The sequence below is a fragment of the Bos mutus genome, chromosome 9, assembly GCF_027580195.1.
Source record: "Bos mutus isolate GX-2022 chromosome 9, NWIPB_WYAK_1.1, whole genome shotgun sequence".
NCBI lineage: Eukaryota > Metazoa > Chordata > Mammalia > Artiodactyla > Bovidae > Bos > Bos mutus.
Genome location: NC_091625.1, coordinates 90,882,623 through 90,900,833, shown reverse-complemented (window position 1 = coordinate 90,900,833; position 18,211 = coordinate 90,882,623). Strand labels below are relative to the sequence as shown.

The following is an 18,211-nucleotide window of genomic DNA, read 5'->3' as shown; positions in this document are numbered from 1 at the left end:
TAAATTGCCACAATGTCATCCAAGATATAAATAAAATATTTTTTCCCAAAGAAATGTGAAAGGAGGAGGTCGGGATCGCAGAGCAATATTGACGCAAAACACTGAAACACGGAGATCTGAACTTTAGTTTTTGACTTTATTATTTTTCATTGTGTTGCTGCTCACAGTCAGACAAACTGAACAGGTACTAAATAAGACCCTGGCCTCCCCCAAGCCCAACGGGCTCTCCAGGATGCACGCGCATCTACAATGCGCCCCCTTAAAAGGAAAGTCGGCAGGGACCTCTCCGGGTGAGCGAACGCAGGTTTCCAGGGCGAAAGTAACCGGAGTCGGCCGACCGGGGCAGCCCCGCCCCCTCCCACGAGTTTCGCCGGGTGTCCGGCCCCGCCCCCTCTTTTATTCCGCGCTCACCACCGGGAGCTGGAACTTTGTAACCCGAGCGCGCTGGCTCTGCGCTCCTCCCCGCCCCGGTGCGGCCCTCCCGGGAGGAGCAGGAGGTGGGACCTGCGGGCGGGAAGGCTCGGGACGCCAGCGCACGAGGATCGGGGACCTCGGAGAGCTCAGCCGCCCAGAGGAGGAGCTGGACTGGGAGCCGAGCGCGCGGCCAGAGAACCGGAGGCAGCGGTCCCGGCCCGGGGGCGCAGAGGGGCGGAGGAAAGGTCCCGCGCTCGGAACTGAGCCCGGGGGAATCTGGACTCCCTGCCCCGTGTTCCCGCAGCGGCCGTAGCCTAGGAGCGGCAGCTGTGTCTGGAGTCCCGGCGGCGGCGGCGGCCGCGGGGGACGAGGAGGAGGAGCTGCAGCCGGACGGTGGCAGCCGGAGGAGGAGCCGCCCCGCTGTCCCGTGCGCCGGGGAGCGGGCCGCGCCGCCCGGGCCGCGCCGCGCTGGGATGCCCCGCTGACGGCGGCGGCCATGCAGCCTTGACAGGGCGCTCGGGCGCGGGGACCGGCCGCGGGGCGCGCCCTCCCGGGAGGGCAGCAGGACTTCACCGCCGACTCCAGCTCCGCTGGGTTCCCGGCCCTCCAAGATGGAACCGGTGACCAAGTGGAGCCCCAAGCAAGTGGTGGACTGGACTAGAGGTGAGCGAGCCTGGGGGTACCCCGGCGTCTCCAGCCCGGGGGATCGGGCCGGCGGGGAGCTGGGATCCGGGGTGGGGGGTGGCGCTCAGCCCCTTTGCCCGCGAGAAGCTTTGAGAGCACAGCGCGGTGAGCCTGCAAACTTCTCTGCGCCTGTCACTCTGGTGCCCGCTTTCGGGGGTGAGGGTTGTGGCCAGCCGAGGGGAGCCTCATCTTTAAACCCGGGGGGTACGGGTGGCCTCTGAATGGAGGATGAGGGTTGGGGGCGCGGATATCGGGCCGGGGCGCCCGCCCTGCCCTACCCGGGTGCGGTGCCCGGAGGCCCGGGTGCCCACCCGGGAGCGCAGAAGCACAAGGCGCCTTTGTGTGGGTGACTCCCCTCGGACCTCGTAAAAACGCCGCCTGCCCAGAGCAGTTCGCAGCATGAAGAGGCGGTTGGACAGGTACAGGGAGACTCCGGCGGCCCGGCGAGCCTCTGTTTTTGTTGGAGAAGGAGACAGGGCAGCACCGGAGCCAGGGCAGCACCGGAGCCAACACTGAGGCGTTCGCGCCGGCGAGAAGCCTGGAGCCAGACTCCCCGGGACTCGGTGACTTTTGCTCCGGGAAGGCGCCAGTACCCCGCGCTGGCGCCGCAGTCTTAGGCCACATTTAAACCCTGGAAAGAAGTCTGCTTGGAACCATTATCCTGAGTTACGCCGTTTTTGGGGACGAGGACAGGCCGCGGGTTGGAGAGGCCGCGGGTGCTGGACCAAGGCTGGGGGCTTGGACTCTGAGCTGGCACTCTTACTGTTAGGTGCCTCCCACGATTTCGAAGCAAAAGTGATAGAGGTTCCTCCAGCCTCTATGAACCCTTCAAGAGAACGGGTCCGCCAAGAACAACCCGTGTTTTCGTGGGTTCCACACCCCCCGCCCAGCTCAGCATCTCTCTGTGTCAAGTTACTATTTTGTTTTCTTTCTTCTATCTGCTCTTTCAGGTGAGGAATGGTGTCCTTTCTCAATAATAATAACTAGAATTGTGTAGCGCTTTACAGTTGGCTAAGAGCTCTGTCTCTGTTATTGCCCTTGGTCATCCGTAAGCCTGAGAGGTAGGTAATGTGGGTAAGATCAGGTCATCTTTCTGTCTCACCCATGGCTGCAGCATCTCCAACCCCGGTCATCTCTGCATCTCATCTCTCCCGCCTGCCGAGTACACACAGACCATGTGCAATGGGGTGTCCCAGACTTGTGGGAGATGTGGGGTGTCAGTGGGGGGCATGTCTGACCATTCATTCTGGGAGAAGGGACAGGATACACTCTCTCCTGAAAAGAGGTTTGTCCAGGGACCAAAGTTTTGGGGGCTCTTATTTAAAGCGAAGATGAAAACACCAAATACTTCTCTGTGGAGTAATGTGTAACTAACAATGTCTGTGCTTGATATAAAACATAAAATCTGTAGAGACCTAGATGCTATTTTGAAATGGGATGTGTTCCCCCATCCAAGATACTACTAGGTCCCTTGTCTAGCGACTTGCCTGGTCTGAGTTGGTTGATCTGTTTTACCATTGTGTCCATCAGAGAAGCAACCTAAAAAATTGAAGACATCAGTTTTTGATCTGGAGAGCTGCTCTGTCTAATATGGTAGCCAGTAGTCACTCATGGGCCTTGGGCTCTTGACATATGGCTGGTCCGATGCCCTGTGCTGTAAGTGTGAAATACATACTAGGGTGAAAACAGCATATAAGCTATCTCATCACTAGTTTTTTTTTAATAATCATTGCGTGTTGATAGTATTTTGACTGTGTATGTTTACCCTCTGAAAGGTGGCTCCTGAAAAATGTAAAGTTACACAAGTGGCTGACTTCTGCAGCTCCCATTGTATTTCCGTGGACAGTGTTGCTCCGGAGTGAAAGAAAGGGTTAAACTTACCAGTCTTTGGCTTTCCTGAGCAGTTGCCAGCCTACCTGATAATGTACAACCAGAAAAGCAGTAACAGGCACACAGGGGAATTTTGGAGTGAGGTCTTCACACTCTCAAGATTTTTGTCTTTTTTTTTTTTGATCCCCCTTGGGATTGGGAGAGAAGTGTAAATTCACAATCTGTTATGCTTGTTTAGCATTTAAAAGGCAGAGCAGATTAAACTGCTTTTGGGATCCTGCTGCCTTGACATTGTGACTTAGTTGAGACTGCTTTCACTGGGGGAAAGTTTCCTATTGGCCTGCAAGAGCAGTTATGGGTGGTTCAGTTTTCAGTGTCTTGATGTCTGGAGCATTGGGTGCTGATTAGGGTACATACCTGTGGCTACTACGTGGCAACTTTATACAAAATGCTTGTGCCCTTTAGACCCTTAGGTGCAGCCCCATAGAACTACCCGGATACTTTCCCTGTTAGAATCTAGAAAAGATAAAAAGAGCAAGTGTGTAGCCAACTCTTAGACAAGAGGCTACATTCTCCCAAATTGTGTGACACATTACTTGAATATTTCTCAAGAGTCATGATGTGAAAGTATTGACTTTTTAATGAACTGTTGGCTTATGCAAACTTGTTTGCTTATAGGACTATTTTTAGCTGTCTTTGTTAACCTTTCTACCCAACCCCCATTTTATAAATACATCCTACTGATAAGCAGCTCTTCGTGTAGACTTTACCACTCTTGGCATCGTATGAGTGTGGCAGCAGTGATGGTGAGCACTGGAGAAAGCCTTAGATTTAAAACTGTCTAAATCCAACCACAATCTACAGCTTGCTTTCATGCTGATGTTATTAGGCAGACGCATACACTAGGAAAAAGGTTGATGTCTACAGAATGAAGTAATTCATCTGGTTTTTATTATTGTTACTATTTTTATTTGTTAATCGCTAGCACTACCACCACCAGTGTTGCAATATTAGTAGTGAAGTGAAATGAAACGAAAGTGTTAGTCGCTCAGTCGTGTCTGACTCTTTGCACACCCATGGACTGTAGTCCCCCAGGCTCCTCTGTCCATGGAATTCTCCAGGCAAGACTATTGACGTGGGTTACCATTCCCTTGTCCAGGGGATCTTCCCAACCCAGGGATCGAACCTGGGTCTTCCGCATTGCAGGCAGGTTCTTTACCTTCTGAGCCACCAGGGAAACTGTAGCATAATATTAGTAGATCCTCAGTGAGTGTTAGCGCAGGTCTAAGCATTGTACTTGTGTTAGCTCACTTAAATACGTAAGCACCCTTTGAGGCAGGAGCTGTCATTTCCATTTTGCAATTGAGAACACTGAGGCACAGGCAAGTTAAGTATCCTGACCATAGCTGAGAAGTGTTTGACCACAGACGGGTTGGCTTTGTTTCCTTCTGTCTTCTCAGGAGGTTCTTCCCAGGGTCACCTGTAGAGGACTGGCAGCATCTTTACCACGCTGATGAGGAGACCATCAGAAGCCCCATCATGAGTTCTCTGTCGTGTGTTAATGCGGGAGACTCATCTGCTGTGTGTGTCTTATTTTCTTTATTCTGTATGTGTCAGCAAAGTTATTTGTAAGTCATATCTATTCATCGTTTCATGGCACCATGCCTTCCAGATGATTTGGTAAAGGATTTTGCAAAGCAAATGAGCTTTTACAGTACGTATCAGGCAAAAAAAGGTCAACTGTGTGTAACAGAAAACCCAGTTTTTGGTGGACTAACCAAATGAGTTTTGGTTTTCCTTGTAAAAGAAGTCTGGGGATAGGGAATTTAGGACTTCATGGGGGCTTTGTGGTGCTGTCAGGATCCCAGGCTCTTTGTCATCCTGGTTCCGGTTAGCTGGTTCTTCTTCCTTTAGCCTCTAGGGTTGCTGAAAAACGAAGGTCCTTTTCTTTTGGCAGCTGTAGGTCTACCATTTGGCCGTGGGTCAAGAACTCTTTGCTTTATTCCAATTTCTTGCCAGTTCTATCTCCTGGATTCCAGCCATAGAGTTTTCTTAATCATAATAGTAGAAAAACATTCATTGAAGCATTTATTATGTATCAGACGGTGGGCCACATAGTTCATTTATTATGTATCAGACAGTCGGCCACATACCTCATTTAGGCTTCTTCATTTCATCCTCAGAAAACCCAGAGAGGGGTATAAACCATTATTAGCCCTTAGTAAAGACAAAGAAACTAAAGCAGAGAGAGGGAGTGTTTGGTCCCGTGCTGATAGGCGGTGATGCTCCATTATTTCATTACTTCTGTGGCTTATACCAGGTATTGGAACAGAGAGAGCAGGGGCTGTGGAATCAGACTCTGGGTTTGTATCCTGGTATCTCCTCTGCCTGTATGAGCTTATATAAGCTCTTATATTACTACTCCTTGTTTTTATTGCTTCCTCTCCTTTTATCCTATAGCTCCAGGACATAAATTGTTCTCTCTGAGCCGCCTTGTCTGTCAAAACGTTGATTCTTGCCATTCAGGGACACCAGTCGGTGTCGTGGAGATGTCTCTGCCAGGCACGCAGAGGACCCGGGGTGGGACTTGTAGCTGGTTAAGAAGGTTCTTGTTTCTTGCCCCCTCCCCCACTGGCTTTTTCTAAGTTGATATTTTATGAAATTCTCTACATTTTATACTCATAACAATACTGTTGCCTCCTATGTGCAAAGTAAATTCTAGGTGTAGCTAAAGCTTAATTAAGAAGAGTAACCTTAAAAATATTAGAAAAAGCATATGAAAGACTATTAATTCATCTTAGGCAAATTTCTTTTAAAAATACTAAAATGCAGAAATAATAAAAAGTGACAACACACACACAGATGCCAGCAAGTATATGAAGAGATGCTCAACATCACTAATCAGGGGAAGATTCTTAGTTGGCCGTGTGATAATAGGTGCTTCTCGCCAACGTCATGCACTTTCTTTGGGTAAATAAGTTCCAGTTGTGTTTTCTCAACTGTTTCCTTGCAGTAACTGGACTTCCACTGACCATGGCGTTAGGACTGGCTCTTGCTTTGGACTGTGGACTCCTGTCTGGCGCCTAGTCCAAGACTTGTGGCACCCGCATCACCCGGGAGCTTGTTAGAGATGCAGAAGCTACAAGCCTGCTGACTCAGAATCTGCATTTTAACAAGAGGCCCTGGTGATCCCTGTGCTCAATGCCGCTGGAGAGCTCTGTTCTAGCAGCCACTGCAAACGCGTTTTCTCCCTTCGCTGGTAGGTCCTGCTGGTCTGATCGGACTTGGGCTCCATCTGTTTCATTTAAGTTCCCCAGGGATGACACTTAACTTCAGGGTGCTTGACTTGGCCACTAATTAAAGCAGAAAAGCAATCTTAGGGTGTGTGTTTATGTTTATAAGCGCCACCTGGCAACAGCATCAGGTGCTTCTCCGCAAACTGAATAGACATTTCTCTTGAGCTTTCTTCCATATTTCTTGGGACATGAAGCATTCTCATAACAACTTTTTTTTCCTAATTTTTTTTTTTTTTTGGGCGTCGCGGGGTGGCCGTGGGTGTGTATGGTTGAAGTGCGCTCTTAAGATCCTCAAGTGGACTCAGGAGGATGAGATGGCCTTTTAGCCAATCACTGGGCCGTAATGTCTGCTACTGCACCAGGTTCACCGAACTTAGATGATTTTGAAGGGAGACTTCTTTGTTGCTGGTAAATGACACTGAATGTCATTTCAGGGCAGGTCTCAAAATTTGGAAGCTCATCGAGGGCGGGTGTCTGAGCTCTGTGACGGTGGAGACTGTTCGCACAGCACCTGCACGCCGCCCTTCTGCGATCACATCATTGCGGAAAGCTGTGGCGCTCCTCTTTTCTGTCTCGCTGCTTCTGTGTCACCACCTCGATGTTTGTCCATTCCTAGCTTGTTGTGTTCCAGCTCCGGGACATCCGTGTTCTCACCTCTTTTTCCTCTTTGCTCTCGTTTCATGAGGTTTCTGGGGTTTTCACCCCGGGTTTAGCCATTAGCGGGGCTTTCAAGCAGGTTTTATTTACCCGAGCTTTTCCATATTTGTGCTCATCTGACATTTGTACAAGCCCCAGAGGGGCACAGTGAAGGTATCCCTCTACCACAGATGAGGAGAGAGGCTTCGGACATGAAATGAGTTGTCCCAGGTCAGAAGGCCAGACCCCACAGACTTCTTGTTCTCTTGTTCTGTGCAGCCCCTATGCCTCCTCTGGTCAAGATGGTGCTTTCCATTCTCTCTCCATCAACAAGTGATGGGAGGGGCAACTTCAAAGAACTTTGGACTTTTGTATTTCCTGAGGATCCCTTCAGGGTTTCCGCTCTTGGGATGCATTCCTTTTCTTTCTCTTTCCTTCTTTCTTTATTTCACACCTTGAGCAGAACCCTACATATTTGGGACCTGACCTTTAAGCATTTGAGACACTTCTTGCCAGTTACTTATTTTTATTGTAGTTTGCTGACTGTGTTGTAATGTTTCAGAATGCAGCTCTGTAATGGAATGAATCATTTCACTTTTTGATTCTCTTAATCTGATTTTTATTTTATTTTGAGTGTCATATGATAGTTTTTTTTTTTTTTGTCTGCTACAATTAACATTTCTATTTGATGGAACCACATCCATCCATCCATCCATACATTTAACTTTCTTCAACAGCACCTGTGATTTTTATGGCTTCATTTCCTGCTTGCCTTTGATTCTTCACAGCTTTTTCATTGTAACTGCTATGGGAGAGATCAGGCCTGGTGAATAATATGCATGGTTTGGAATAAAATAGAGCTGGATTCAGATTCTGTATTTGACAGTAACTGATTTGAAAACTTGGTTAAGTATCTTATCTTCCCGAAGCTTGCCTGAGTTTTCTTATCTGTGAAATGGGACTGCTAATTAACTCAGTGTTTTTGTTAGAGTTAAAAACATGTAACATAAGGAAAGCATTTTGCATAATCTATGACGTATATGTGTTCACAAACTTGTTACTGATTAATTCATAATAGTGAAAGTGAAGTCATTCAGTCCTGTCTGACTCTTTGCAACCCCGTGCACTATAGCCTAACAGGCTCCTCCATCCGTCCATGGGATTTTCCAGGCAAGAATACTGGAGTAGGTTGCCATTTCCTTCTCCAGGGGATCTTCCCGACCCAGGGATTGAACCCAGGTCTCTCGCATTGTACGCAGATGCTTTTACCATCTGAACCCCCAAGTTAATGTGTACTATAATTGGGTTATTATTGCTTAAATATTTTATTCTGTTGTGACTGATCGTCACCTTTCATGCTTACTAATAATTTATGACAGTTCCATCCTCCTCTGTGTTGATAGATAGGTGGTGAGTTAACTTCTTTCTCTGCCTTCTCCTTGTTATTTCCTTGGGCACTTTTCTCTCACTTCCTTTGGGGACCTTGTGTGTCCTGTAGGGGGCTTCCCAGGGGGCTTAGTGGTAAAGAATCTATGTGCCAATGCAGGGACACAGGAGGCGCGGGTTCGATCCCTGGGTCGGGAAGATCCCTTGGAGGAGGAAGTGGCAACTCACTCCAGTATTCTTGTCTGGAAAATCCTGTGGACAGATGAGCCTGGTGGGCTACAATCCAAGGGGTTGCAAAGAGTTGGTCATGACTGAACAATTGAGCACATGTCCTGTAGGAAGGTGGTACCATGGAAAGGTTTAGTCGTGGCTCTCTTGGAGAGAGCTCAGGAAGAACACTTTACTTGATGTCAAATTCCGTGCTGAGTAAAAAGAGAATTTTTTTTCGTTCAGCAGCTGATTGCTGAGGACCTATTAAGCTCCAGGCATTGTGGAACTTACACCTCCAGTTCCAGGTGCTGGAGGTCCATCTGTGTTTTAGGTGCGGGGGTCCAGCTGGGTGCCTGCTTTAATGGGGTGGAAGTAGGGATGACAAACAACAGTAACAAAACCACCACCCAAACAAAGCAGGTGCTGCTGCTGCTGAGTCGCTTCTGTTGTGCCCGACTCTGTGCGACCCCATAGACGGCAGCTCACCAGGCTCCCCCGTCCCTGGGAATCTCCAGGCAAGAGTACTGGAGTGGCTTGCCATTGCCTTCTCTGAACAAAGCAGATGAACAAGAAAATATCCAGTCGTGATCAGCGCTAAGAAGAGAGTGAAGCAGAGAGGTGAAGGAGCATGACTGGTTGTGTAGGCTTCTTTGGATGATGTCTCCCTCTGAGAACACGATACTTGGGTATGAAAGGCAAGAAGGAACCAGTCACTGGAAAATTAGGGGGAGGACCATTGTAGGCCAAGGAACAGCCAGTGCAAGGCCCTGAGGTGAGCTTGGAGCCTTTGAGGAGCGGAAGCACGGTGGAGTCATGAAGAGCAAGGACAGTGGGGCTGTGCTGGATGGGATTGGGGTGAGAGAGAGACACAGCAGTCAGATCATGGAGGGTCTTACAGGTCTTAGGCGTTTGCGATATTTTCTAGTTACTATGGAAGGCAGTGGGGTGACATGATCGTATCTGGATTCTCGAGGCAGAATGAGTTTAGGGAGGCCCGCTGGAAGGCACTGCGATATTCTGGAGATAACGTTATTACTGTCTTAGGTGAAGGTATTAGTGACTCCAGCATCTGAGAAGCCAAGGTCTAGGTACCGTTGGTTCACTGGTAACATCACATCTGGATAATTTAAAAATTATCTTTGAAGCTGGGATGTAGATTCTTTTTTTTTCTCCTTTCTCTGCCAGGGTTAAGAGCTCCCCTCCGCTCCCCGCATCCTGATTACTCTCCTGTCATTTAAAAGGGAGGTGCAGGGCTACTCTCTGCGTTCACATGCTTCGTTCACGTCATTGTTTTCTTCTGGCACATTTTGCTGGGAGCTACAGTTTCTGAGGCTGTTTATCCATCTATGAATAGGGTTTTTGTGAAAGTGGACTTAGCCTAGTTTGTTTTCTTTGACATCAAATGACTGAACAGTTTTTAACCTGGGATCAGGAGGGCAGAGGCAGTTGTGTTTACTAGAGCAAAACAGTTCCTTAAAATTCAGTAGGTTGTAAAAAATCAGAAAGCTTTTTGTATGAAAACTTGAAAATAGTTGAGTCAAAGGAAGCTGATCAATAGATCTAATGGAAAATATTTTGCTCCACCAAAAGACTATCATAATTTTACTTTAGAAAATTGAGTCACCATATTTTTGATTAAGCAGATGGTATTTTGAGAAATTTTCAACAGGTGAGAGTTGAACACATTAAAAAAAAACAAAACTGCAATGCATCACTTACCAACAGTGAAGGAGTGAGTGGGAGAGGACTGAAGGTCAGAAGGCTTATACTGAGGCTTCCCTGGTAGCTCAGCTGGTAGAGAATCCACCTGCAATGCAGGAGACCCCAGTTGGATCCCTGAGTCGGGAAGATCTCCTGGACAAGGGGTAGGCTACCCACTCCAGTATTCTTGGGCTTCCCTGGTGGCTTAGATGGTAAAGAATCCGCCTGTAATGCAGGAGACGTAGGTTTGATCCCTGGGTTGGGAAGATCCCCTGGAGAAGGGCACAGCAACCCACTCCAGTATTCTTGCCTGCAGAATCCCATGGACAGAGGAGCTTGGTGGGCTACAGTCCAAGGGGGTCACACAGAATCGGACATGACTGAGCTACTAAGCACAGCACAGCACAAGTTTATACTGGGACTTTCCAGTTGGTACTAATGGTAAAGAATCCACCTGCCAGTGCAGGAGACATAAGAGACGTGGGTTTGCTCTCTCTGTTGGGGAGATCCCCTGGAGAAGGGAATGGCAACCCACTCCAGTATTCTTGCCTGGAGAATTCCATGGACACAGGAGCCTGGCGGGCTGTGGTCCATAGCGTCACAATGAGTTGGACCCGAAGGAAGTGACTTAGCACAGCAGCACAGGTTTATATTAGAATAACCTAGAAGCTTTACCTCACACACCTGATGTCAGCCCCACCCCTTTAAGGAGGGTATCTCTCAGGCTTTTAGAGGAAACCCCCCCTATGTGTCATCAGTCAGAAAAGGCAGTGAGCATGACCATATGAATCATGCCTTCCTGAGGAAGACCTTTTAGTGAAAGGAAATATTCTATTTCCTATTTTCAGAGATTTGCAGCAGAGGGGAAATTCAGAAGTTTGGGGTTTAGGAGTGGATGTGTGTGTACGTGAGTAAGAGTGTGTTTATGTGTTTCTAACTTTAACCTATGTTAATTGAACAGACTTTTGTGTTCTCAGAGTAATTTTATATTACCATGTCTTGGAGAGAATCAAGTCAAAAGTCTACCTGGAATATGACCTTTGAAACAGGAGAACTAGCTCACGATGTAGAGTGGGACCAGACGTCACGAAGCATCATTGATATCGTCAGCACCATCTTAGCATGGATTTTAACTGGAGTCTTAAACTCGCTGTGAGCAGATGACACACCTGTGAGTAGAGTTTATGAAATGACTGTCTACACCAGAAGCTAAAATTGTTGGTAATAAGTATTAAATAAAAAACACAAATACTCCTTGCTGGTAAGACATCCAGAGGTAGATGGTATGAAGTGATTTGGTTACAAGCACCCCTAGGCATTTTCATACTGTTGCTCAACCTACTGCACAATTGCACTCATCTCACACGCTAGTGAAGTAATGCTCAATATTCTCCAAGCCAGACTTCAACAATACGTGAACCGTGGAACTTCCATATATTGAAGCTGGATTTAGAAAAGGCAGAGGAACCGGAGATCAAATTGCCAACATCTGCTGGATCGTGGAAAAAGCAAGAGAGTTCCAGAAAAACATCTATTTCTGCTTTATTGACTATGCCAAAGCCTTTGACTGTGTGGATCACAACAAACAGTGGAAAATTCTGAAAGAGATGGGAATACCAGACCACCTGACCTGCCTCTTGAGAAACTTGTATGTAGGTCAGGAAGCAACAGTTAGAACGGGACATGGAAAAACAGACTGGTTCCAGATAGGGAAAGGAGTCCGTCAAGGCTGTATATTGTCACCCTGCTTATTTAACTTACATGCAGAGTACATCATGAGAAACGCTGGGCTGGATGAAGCACAAGCTGGAATCAAGATTGCCAGGAGAAATATCAGTAACCTCAGATATGCAGATGACACCACTCTTATGGCAGAAAGTGAAGAAGAACTAAAGAGCCTCTTGATGAAAGTGAAAGGAGAGTGAAAAAGTTGGCTTAAAACTCAACATTCAGAAAACTAAGATCATGGCATCTGGTCCCATCACTTCATGGGAAATAGATGGGGAAACAGTGGAAACAGTGAGAGACTTTATTTTTCTGGGCTCCAAAATCACTGCAGATGGTTAGTGCAGCCATGAAATTAAAAGACACTTACTCCTTGGAAGGAGAGTTATGACCAACCTAGATAGCATATTAAAAAGCAGAGACATTACTTTGCCAACAAGGATCGTCTAGTCAAAGCTATGATTTTTCCAGTAGTCATGTATGGATGTGAGAGTCGGACTATAAAGAAAGCTGAGTGCCAAAGAAATGATGCTTTTGAACTGTGGTGTTGGAGAAGACTCTTGAGAGTCCCTTGGACTGCAAGGAGATCTAACCAGTCCATCCTAAAGGAAATCAGTCCTGAATATTCATTGGAAGGACTGATGTTGAAGCTGTAACTCTAATTCTTTGGCCACCTGATGCAAAGAACTGACTCATTGGAAAAGACCCTGATGCTGGGAAAGATTGAAAGCTGGAGAAGAGGGGGATGACAGAGGATGAGATGGTTGGATGGCATCACTGACTCAATGGACATGAGTTTGAGTAAACTCTGGGAGTTGGTGATGAACAAGGAGGCCTGGCATGCTGTGGTCCATGGGGTCACAAAGAGTCAGACTTGACTGAATGACCAAACTGAACCCCTCAGCCAGGTTTAAGAATCTCATCTAAAACTGATATGCAAAGAAAGACTCTTTTTGGAAGTGGAGAAACACTAGTTCTTACTTGTGCTTAGTCACTCAGTCGTGTCCGACTCTTTGGGACCCCATGGACTGTCGCCCACCAGGCTTCTCTGTCCATGGGATTTCCCAGGCAAGAATACTGGAATGGGTTTCCATTTACTACTCCAGGGTATTTTCCCAACCCAGGGATCGAACCTGGGTCTCCTGCTTGGCCAGCAGAATCTTTACCACTGGGCCACTTAGTTGGGATACTTAATGAACACCTGTAAATCTGTGACAATTGTCCGTGCTTCCTGACATTTACAAGAAGTAAGCATAATGTGGATCAATGTCTTGTCACCACTGCTCTTGAACTTTCTTTTTTTTTTCCTTTTTTAGTGTTTACAAACTGCAATCTACTTTTTGTTTTAAACAAGTGTATATATTTAAAAGCTGGATCCTGTTTTAATTTAATTTAGCGTAAGGTTTTTAAAAAAAATTTAGTGACGTATAGTTGATTTGCAAATTTCTGCTGTACAGCAGAGTGACTCAGGTATATCTATATACACATTTTTTCATATTTTTTTCCATTCAGGTTTATTACAGGATATTGAGTATAATTTCCAGTGCTATATAGTAGGGCCTGGTTGCTTATCCATTCGCCTTCCCTTTTCAACATCAGAACTTGGACGTGTAAATTCTCAGGCCCTATCTGAGACCCACAGTTTCAGAGACTCTGGGCGTGGAATGCAGGAAGCTCTGTTTTAACCAATCTGTCCGTGATTCTGGTGCCGGCTAAAATTTGAGAACCACCGATGTTTACCACTCGTGTGGAACCATAAATGATGTATGTCAGACCATCCTCCATAATTCTTGTCTCCAGTTGGTTTTCAGCTAGTACATAACGGTTGATTAGGAAAGAGAACTTTTCTAGCAGGGACCATTGTTACGTATTTCGGTAGGTGCGTCAAGGCAACGAGGTCTGTAAGCATCCTTTCCACAGAGTAGGCAGGGAAGGGTCAAAGCCTTTGCACCTCTGGGCTCCTAGCTAGTTGCACCACCCCAGGCCCAGGGGATCCTTTGGTTGTGTAACTCACCCAGGTAAGTGTTCAGCCCCAGGAAAACACAGAATGAGGGGAATGTTTTATGGCCAGGCAGCACCTGTTTAGGTTTTTGTATGGGATTTCCAGGCCTGGTGCTCAGGCAGGAGCAGAATGTGACACCTCCTCCCCCATTCCACTTTGAGGGAGAGAGGATAGTTTTTCTTTTTCATTGAGCGGGCTGGTTTTGAACAAGCCCTGCAGTTGTAAAGGGTAGGGAGGGAAAGAAAAAGCAGAAAACAGTGGCAAACATGTTGCAGTCCAAGGTGAAAAGCTCTTTTGTTTTAGTCCATGGACATGAGTCAGTGCAGTTTGAGAGCCCCCTCCTGCAGTTGACAAACGCCCAGAGAATCCAGAAGTAAAAAGCTGCTACAGAAGTGAACCCTGAGGACCAGGGGTGGTGCTGAGACTTGCAACAAGAGTTGCAGACTTAGATGCCTACAGGGGCCTGGAGGCAATGTCAGAGATTGAAATGTGGGGGCAAGTGAGCAATAGGGAGTGGTGGAGACTGTGGCAAACCCCAAGATACATGTGCTACTCAGTCTCTGCTGACCATGAACCTACACTTTCCAGAATCTTCTGATTTTTTTGTTGTTCTTTTTGTTTTCGAATGAAGCTGGCTGTCTGGCTTTATTGTGTCATTTTCCAGTTTTTAGGAATCTGTCAACATTTTTTTTTTTTTGGCATGGGCTATGGGCTAGTGTGTTGATTCTCCTGCAGATAGCTGTGGTGCCTACTCAGTCACTCAGTTGTGTCCGACTCTTTTGTGATCCCATGGACTATAGCCCTCCAGGCTCCTCTGTCTATGGAACTTTGCACACAAGAATACTGAAGTGGGTTGCCTTTTCCTACTCCAGGGGATCTTCCCTACCCAGGGATTGAACCCATGTCTCCTCCATTGGGAGGTGGATTCTTTACCGCTGAGCCATCTGGGAAGCCTGTGGACAGTTGTGGTCAGATGTTAATGGTCTTAGTGAGAAAAAGACGTATAAGGTGTGAATACACTTAGCTGCATAGTGGTCCATTCATGATTTGGCAAATCTGTTATCTTTAATTTCGTGTTGCTACTTTATGAATTCTCTTATTTCTAGTATTGTAATATGTAATTCCCTACAAGTATTATTAAGCCAGAAATACCAATGCCTTGATGAACCCAGCAGACCATGGAGTAGTTACTCTTTAGTGTGAAAACAGGAATTTGGCTTCTCTTGATTGAGTTTACTTTGCCACTGGATTTGTGGTATTGGTGCCTGACAGAAAGTGTTTTTGTCTGTACAGTAAGATTTTATGTATAAAATAAAACATATACCCTGAAATAAGGCATTTGCTCCTAACTTCTCTGTGGGCTTTTGTGGTCATGTTTGAAAATTTACCAGTCTACTCAAGGTCTTTCTGTCTTCCCGGTGTGCTGAATTGGGAGACAGACAGGGAAAGCAGTAGTCAGTGCTCACGCTGGGGCAGTACTCACCCCAAAATGCAGTCCACAAAACTTCACGACAAAGATTTCAGGGTATTTCAGCATCCTAGCTTGCTTTGTAAATAAACAGTCCATTTGTAAATGAACAGTGTATGTATGTGTGTATAAACACACACACATAAATGTAAGTATACAGGCTGTATTTATAAAAATATATACACATATTCATCATGGATCATCTTTTGTTAAACTTTCATTAAGTGTTTATTTCTACTATTTATTCTTTTTGAAAATTTAAAATGAAAAAAATATATAGATTTCCTTTTTGGTACCAGTTCCTCTGCTTCATGCAAGGAACAGAAAGACCAATTATAAACGACAGTTTGAGAGCCACTGGCCTTTAGGAAGTTTGTTCTTAATTCAGTGGATAATGGAGAAGTAATACAGGGGTTTGAAAGAAGGCATATTGCTGGCAGAACTGTGGGATGTTGCCGGGTGGGGGTGGGCTTTGGATGGAGGAGTGGTTGGAGTCTGAGACCAGCTCCAGGAGGCATTTGATCTGGCCTCTTGGAGAGAGTTAAAGAGGCCTGTGTAAGAGCAGGGGTCTTGTGGGGGGTGGGAGGAAGGGCTGCTGAGAGAGGCATGGCCCATGAGCGGTCCTGAAGCCTTGGCAAGGTTGCTCTTGGAGATGGAGAGAAGGGGACCATTTGTGTCTCCCTGCCTTAGCATGGCAGTGCCACCCTGGAGTCTCTGGAATTCTGGGAAGAGCTGCTTTGTGGGTTTGGGAGTGAGCGCACCTTACAGGGACCACCCTCAAAAGCCGTTCTGGTTTGTGGAGGAGACATCTTTTGCACGGGACCAGCATCTCGCATGATTCAAACACTCTGGAAAACAGAGTGCCCTCTCTCACGGCGGCACTCTGATCGTCTCATGTTTTAATGAGGTGTAAATATCATGCAGATTGGCACACAGAATGTGTTAAAATAGGAGAGTGTTAGTGGAAATTTAGGTCCTCCACCTTGAGTGTGAAATGATGCAATACACATGAATTTGACACCCTGAATTATTTCAGTACGGCGCAGTCTAAGACATGGCACACGAAGTGAAGTAGAGAAGATGAGAGTCCTACAGGACAGCATGTCGGTGGAGATACACAGTCAGCGCTCAGTGCAGAAAAGGCATCTTAGAGTAATCCCTTCAGTCTTGTTCAACGCTTAGTGAGATCAGCGTTTCTGGCTGCCATTCCTGTGTGGGTTGAGGAGCCGGTTCCCTGAGATTAGTGGCTCCTTTGCATTACAGCGGCTGGAAAAGCGCCAAGGGTGTGTAGGTCTTGTCCAGGGCCTGGCACTCAAGGGGATGACAGGTCTGTCCTCCACAGGCGTGCCATGACCTGTTTTCTTATTCGTCATTGGCTTTACCAAGCCTTAGAAATAGATATGATCTTTTCTGTGAGTTTCAGGTAAAGCTAATAGATTCTTTACTTAACAGGAACCACTATAATACGATGGGGCTTCCCTGGTGGCTCAGATGGTAAAGAATCTGCCTGCAATGTGGGAGACCCAAGTTCGATTCCTGGGTCGGGAAGATCTCCCGGAGAAGGGAATGGCAACCCACTCCAGTATCCTTGCCTGGAGAATCCTTCTGGACAGAGAAGCCTAGTGGGTTACAATCCATGGGATCACAAAGAGTGGAACATGATTGAGCGACTAACACCACCATAAAATGATGGGCGATCTTTCTTACAACATCTCGCCTGGTATTCTGCACACCTGACATTTCTCTTAAAATCTACTCATTTCTCAACTGTGACTTTTAAATACTAGCTGCCCTACCTGGTATTCTGAAATGACACCACATGTCTTTCACATTAAGTGTAGCTCTGGAAATGAAGTTTTGGATGAAGTAGTGTCACTAGGCCATGTTAGGAGAAATACAACCCTAACTCTTTTGCATTTAACTTTTCCATCTATTAACTCGAGTGCCCTGTTAGCTGGCACGTGCACCAGGCTTGGTGAGGGTAGCTAGTCACCGGGCAGTCATTCAGCAGATTTGTATCGAGTGCCTACCCTGTACAGGTGCTGTTCTGAGAGCTGAGGGTCCAGTAGCGAAGAGAAGAGAGTGTAGTTCCTGTCTTCCCGGAGCGGACGTTCTAATGGGCAGACAGACAGTAAGTAAAACTTGTAGCATGTGGGTGTGGCACATGCTGCTGGCCAGGCCCACAGGTGGATGCAGGGGAAGTCAGGGATGCAGCGTTCGCTGGGATGACCAGGGGAAAGCTTTGGGAGGGCACCTCAGCTAAACAGGTGAAAGAATGTTCTTGGCAGAGGGAAGATGCTCTGACACGGGCCAGGTCCTGGCGTGTGGAGGGAGCAAGGAGGCCAGGGTGTCTCGAGCAGAGGGAGCCAGGAGGAGAGCAGCAGGAGATGAGGTCAGAGGAGAGCGGGGCCCGCATCGTGCAGAGCCTTAGGGATCGTTGTGTATGCTTTGGCTTTAATTTGGTGTTTGAGGAGCCTTTGGAGGGTTTGGAGCCAAAGAGTGATATCAGATGTATGTTTTAAGGTTACAGTGGTTGCTGTGTTGAGTCGACAGAAGTGAGCAAGTGCGGGGATCAGGGAGCTACTTAAGACACTGGGGTGGGCTTCCCTAGTGGATCAGTGATAAAGAATCCACCTGCCATTACAGGAGACACGGGTTCCATTCCTGGTCTGGGAAGATCCCACACGCTGTGGAGCAACTAAGCCTGTGCACTACAACTGTTGAGCCTGTGCTCTAGAGCTTGGGAGGCACAACTCCTGAAGCCCGTGCACCCTGGAGTCTGTGCTCTGCAACAAGAGATGCCACTGCAATGAGAGGCCCTCTCACTGCAGCCAGAGAGTAGCCCCTGCTCTCTGCAAC

General features: G+C 47.1%; 1 protein-coding gene across 2 annotated transcripts in view; it reads left to right on the top strand.

Moving 5' to 3' along the window:
* The first annotated feature begins 556 nt into the window (after nt 1-556).
* The window catches only part of CNKSR3 (CNKSR family member 3), a 106,136-nt gene continuing 88,481 nt past the window's right edge, over nt 557-18,211 (top strand). The window contains exon 1 of one of the 2 annotated variants that reach the window (XM_070376899.1): nt 557-1,077. In XM_070376899.1, coding sequence (XP_070233000.1) covers nt 1,026-1,077 — 52 coding nt within the window. In that variant the 5' untranslated portion in view covers nt 557-1,025. The remainder of the gene's footprint in view (nt 1,078-18,211) is intronic. The other variant, XM_070376896.1, reaches the window with a different exon arrangement.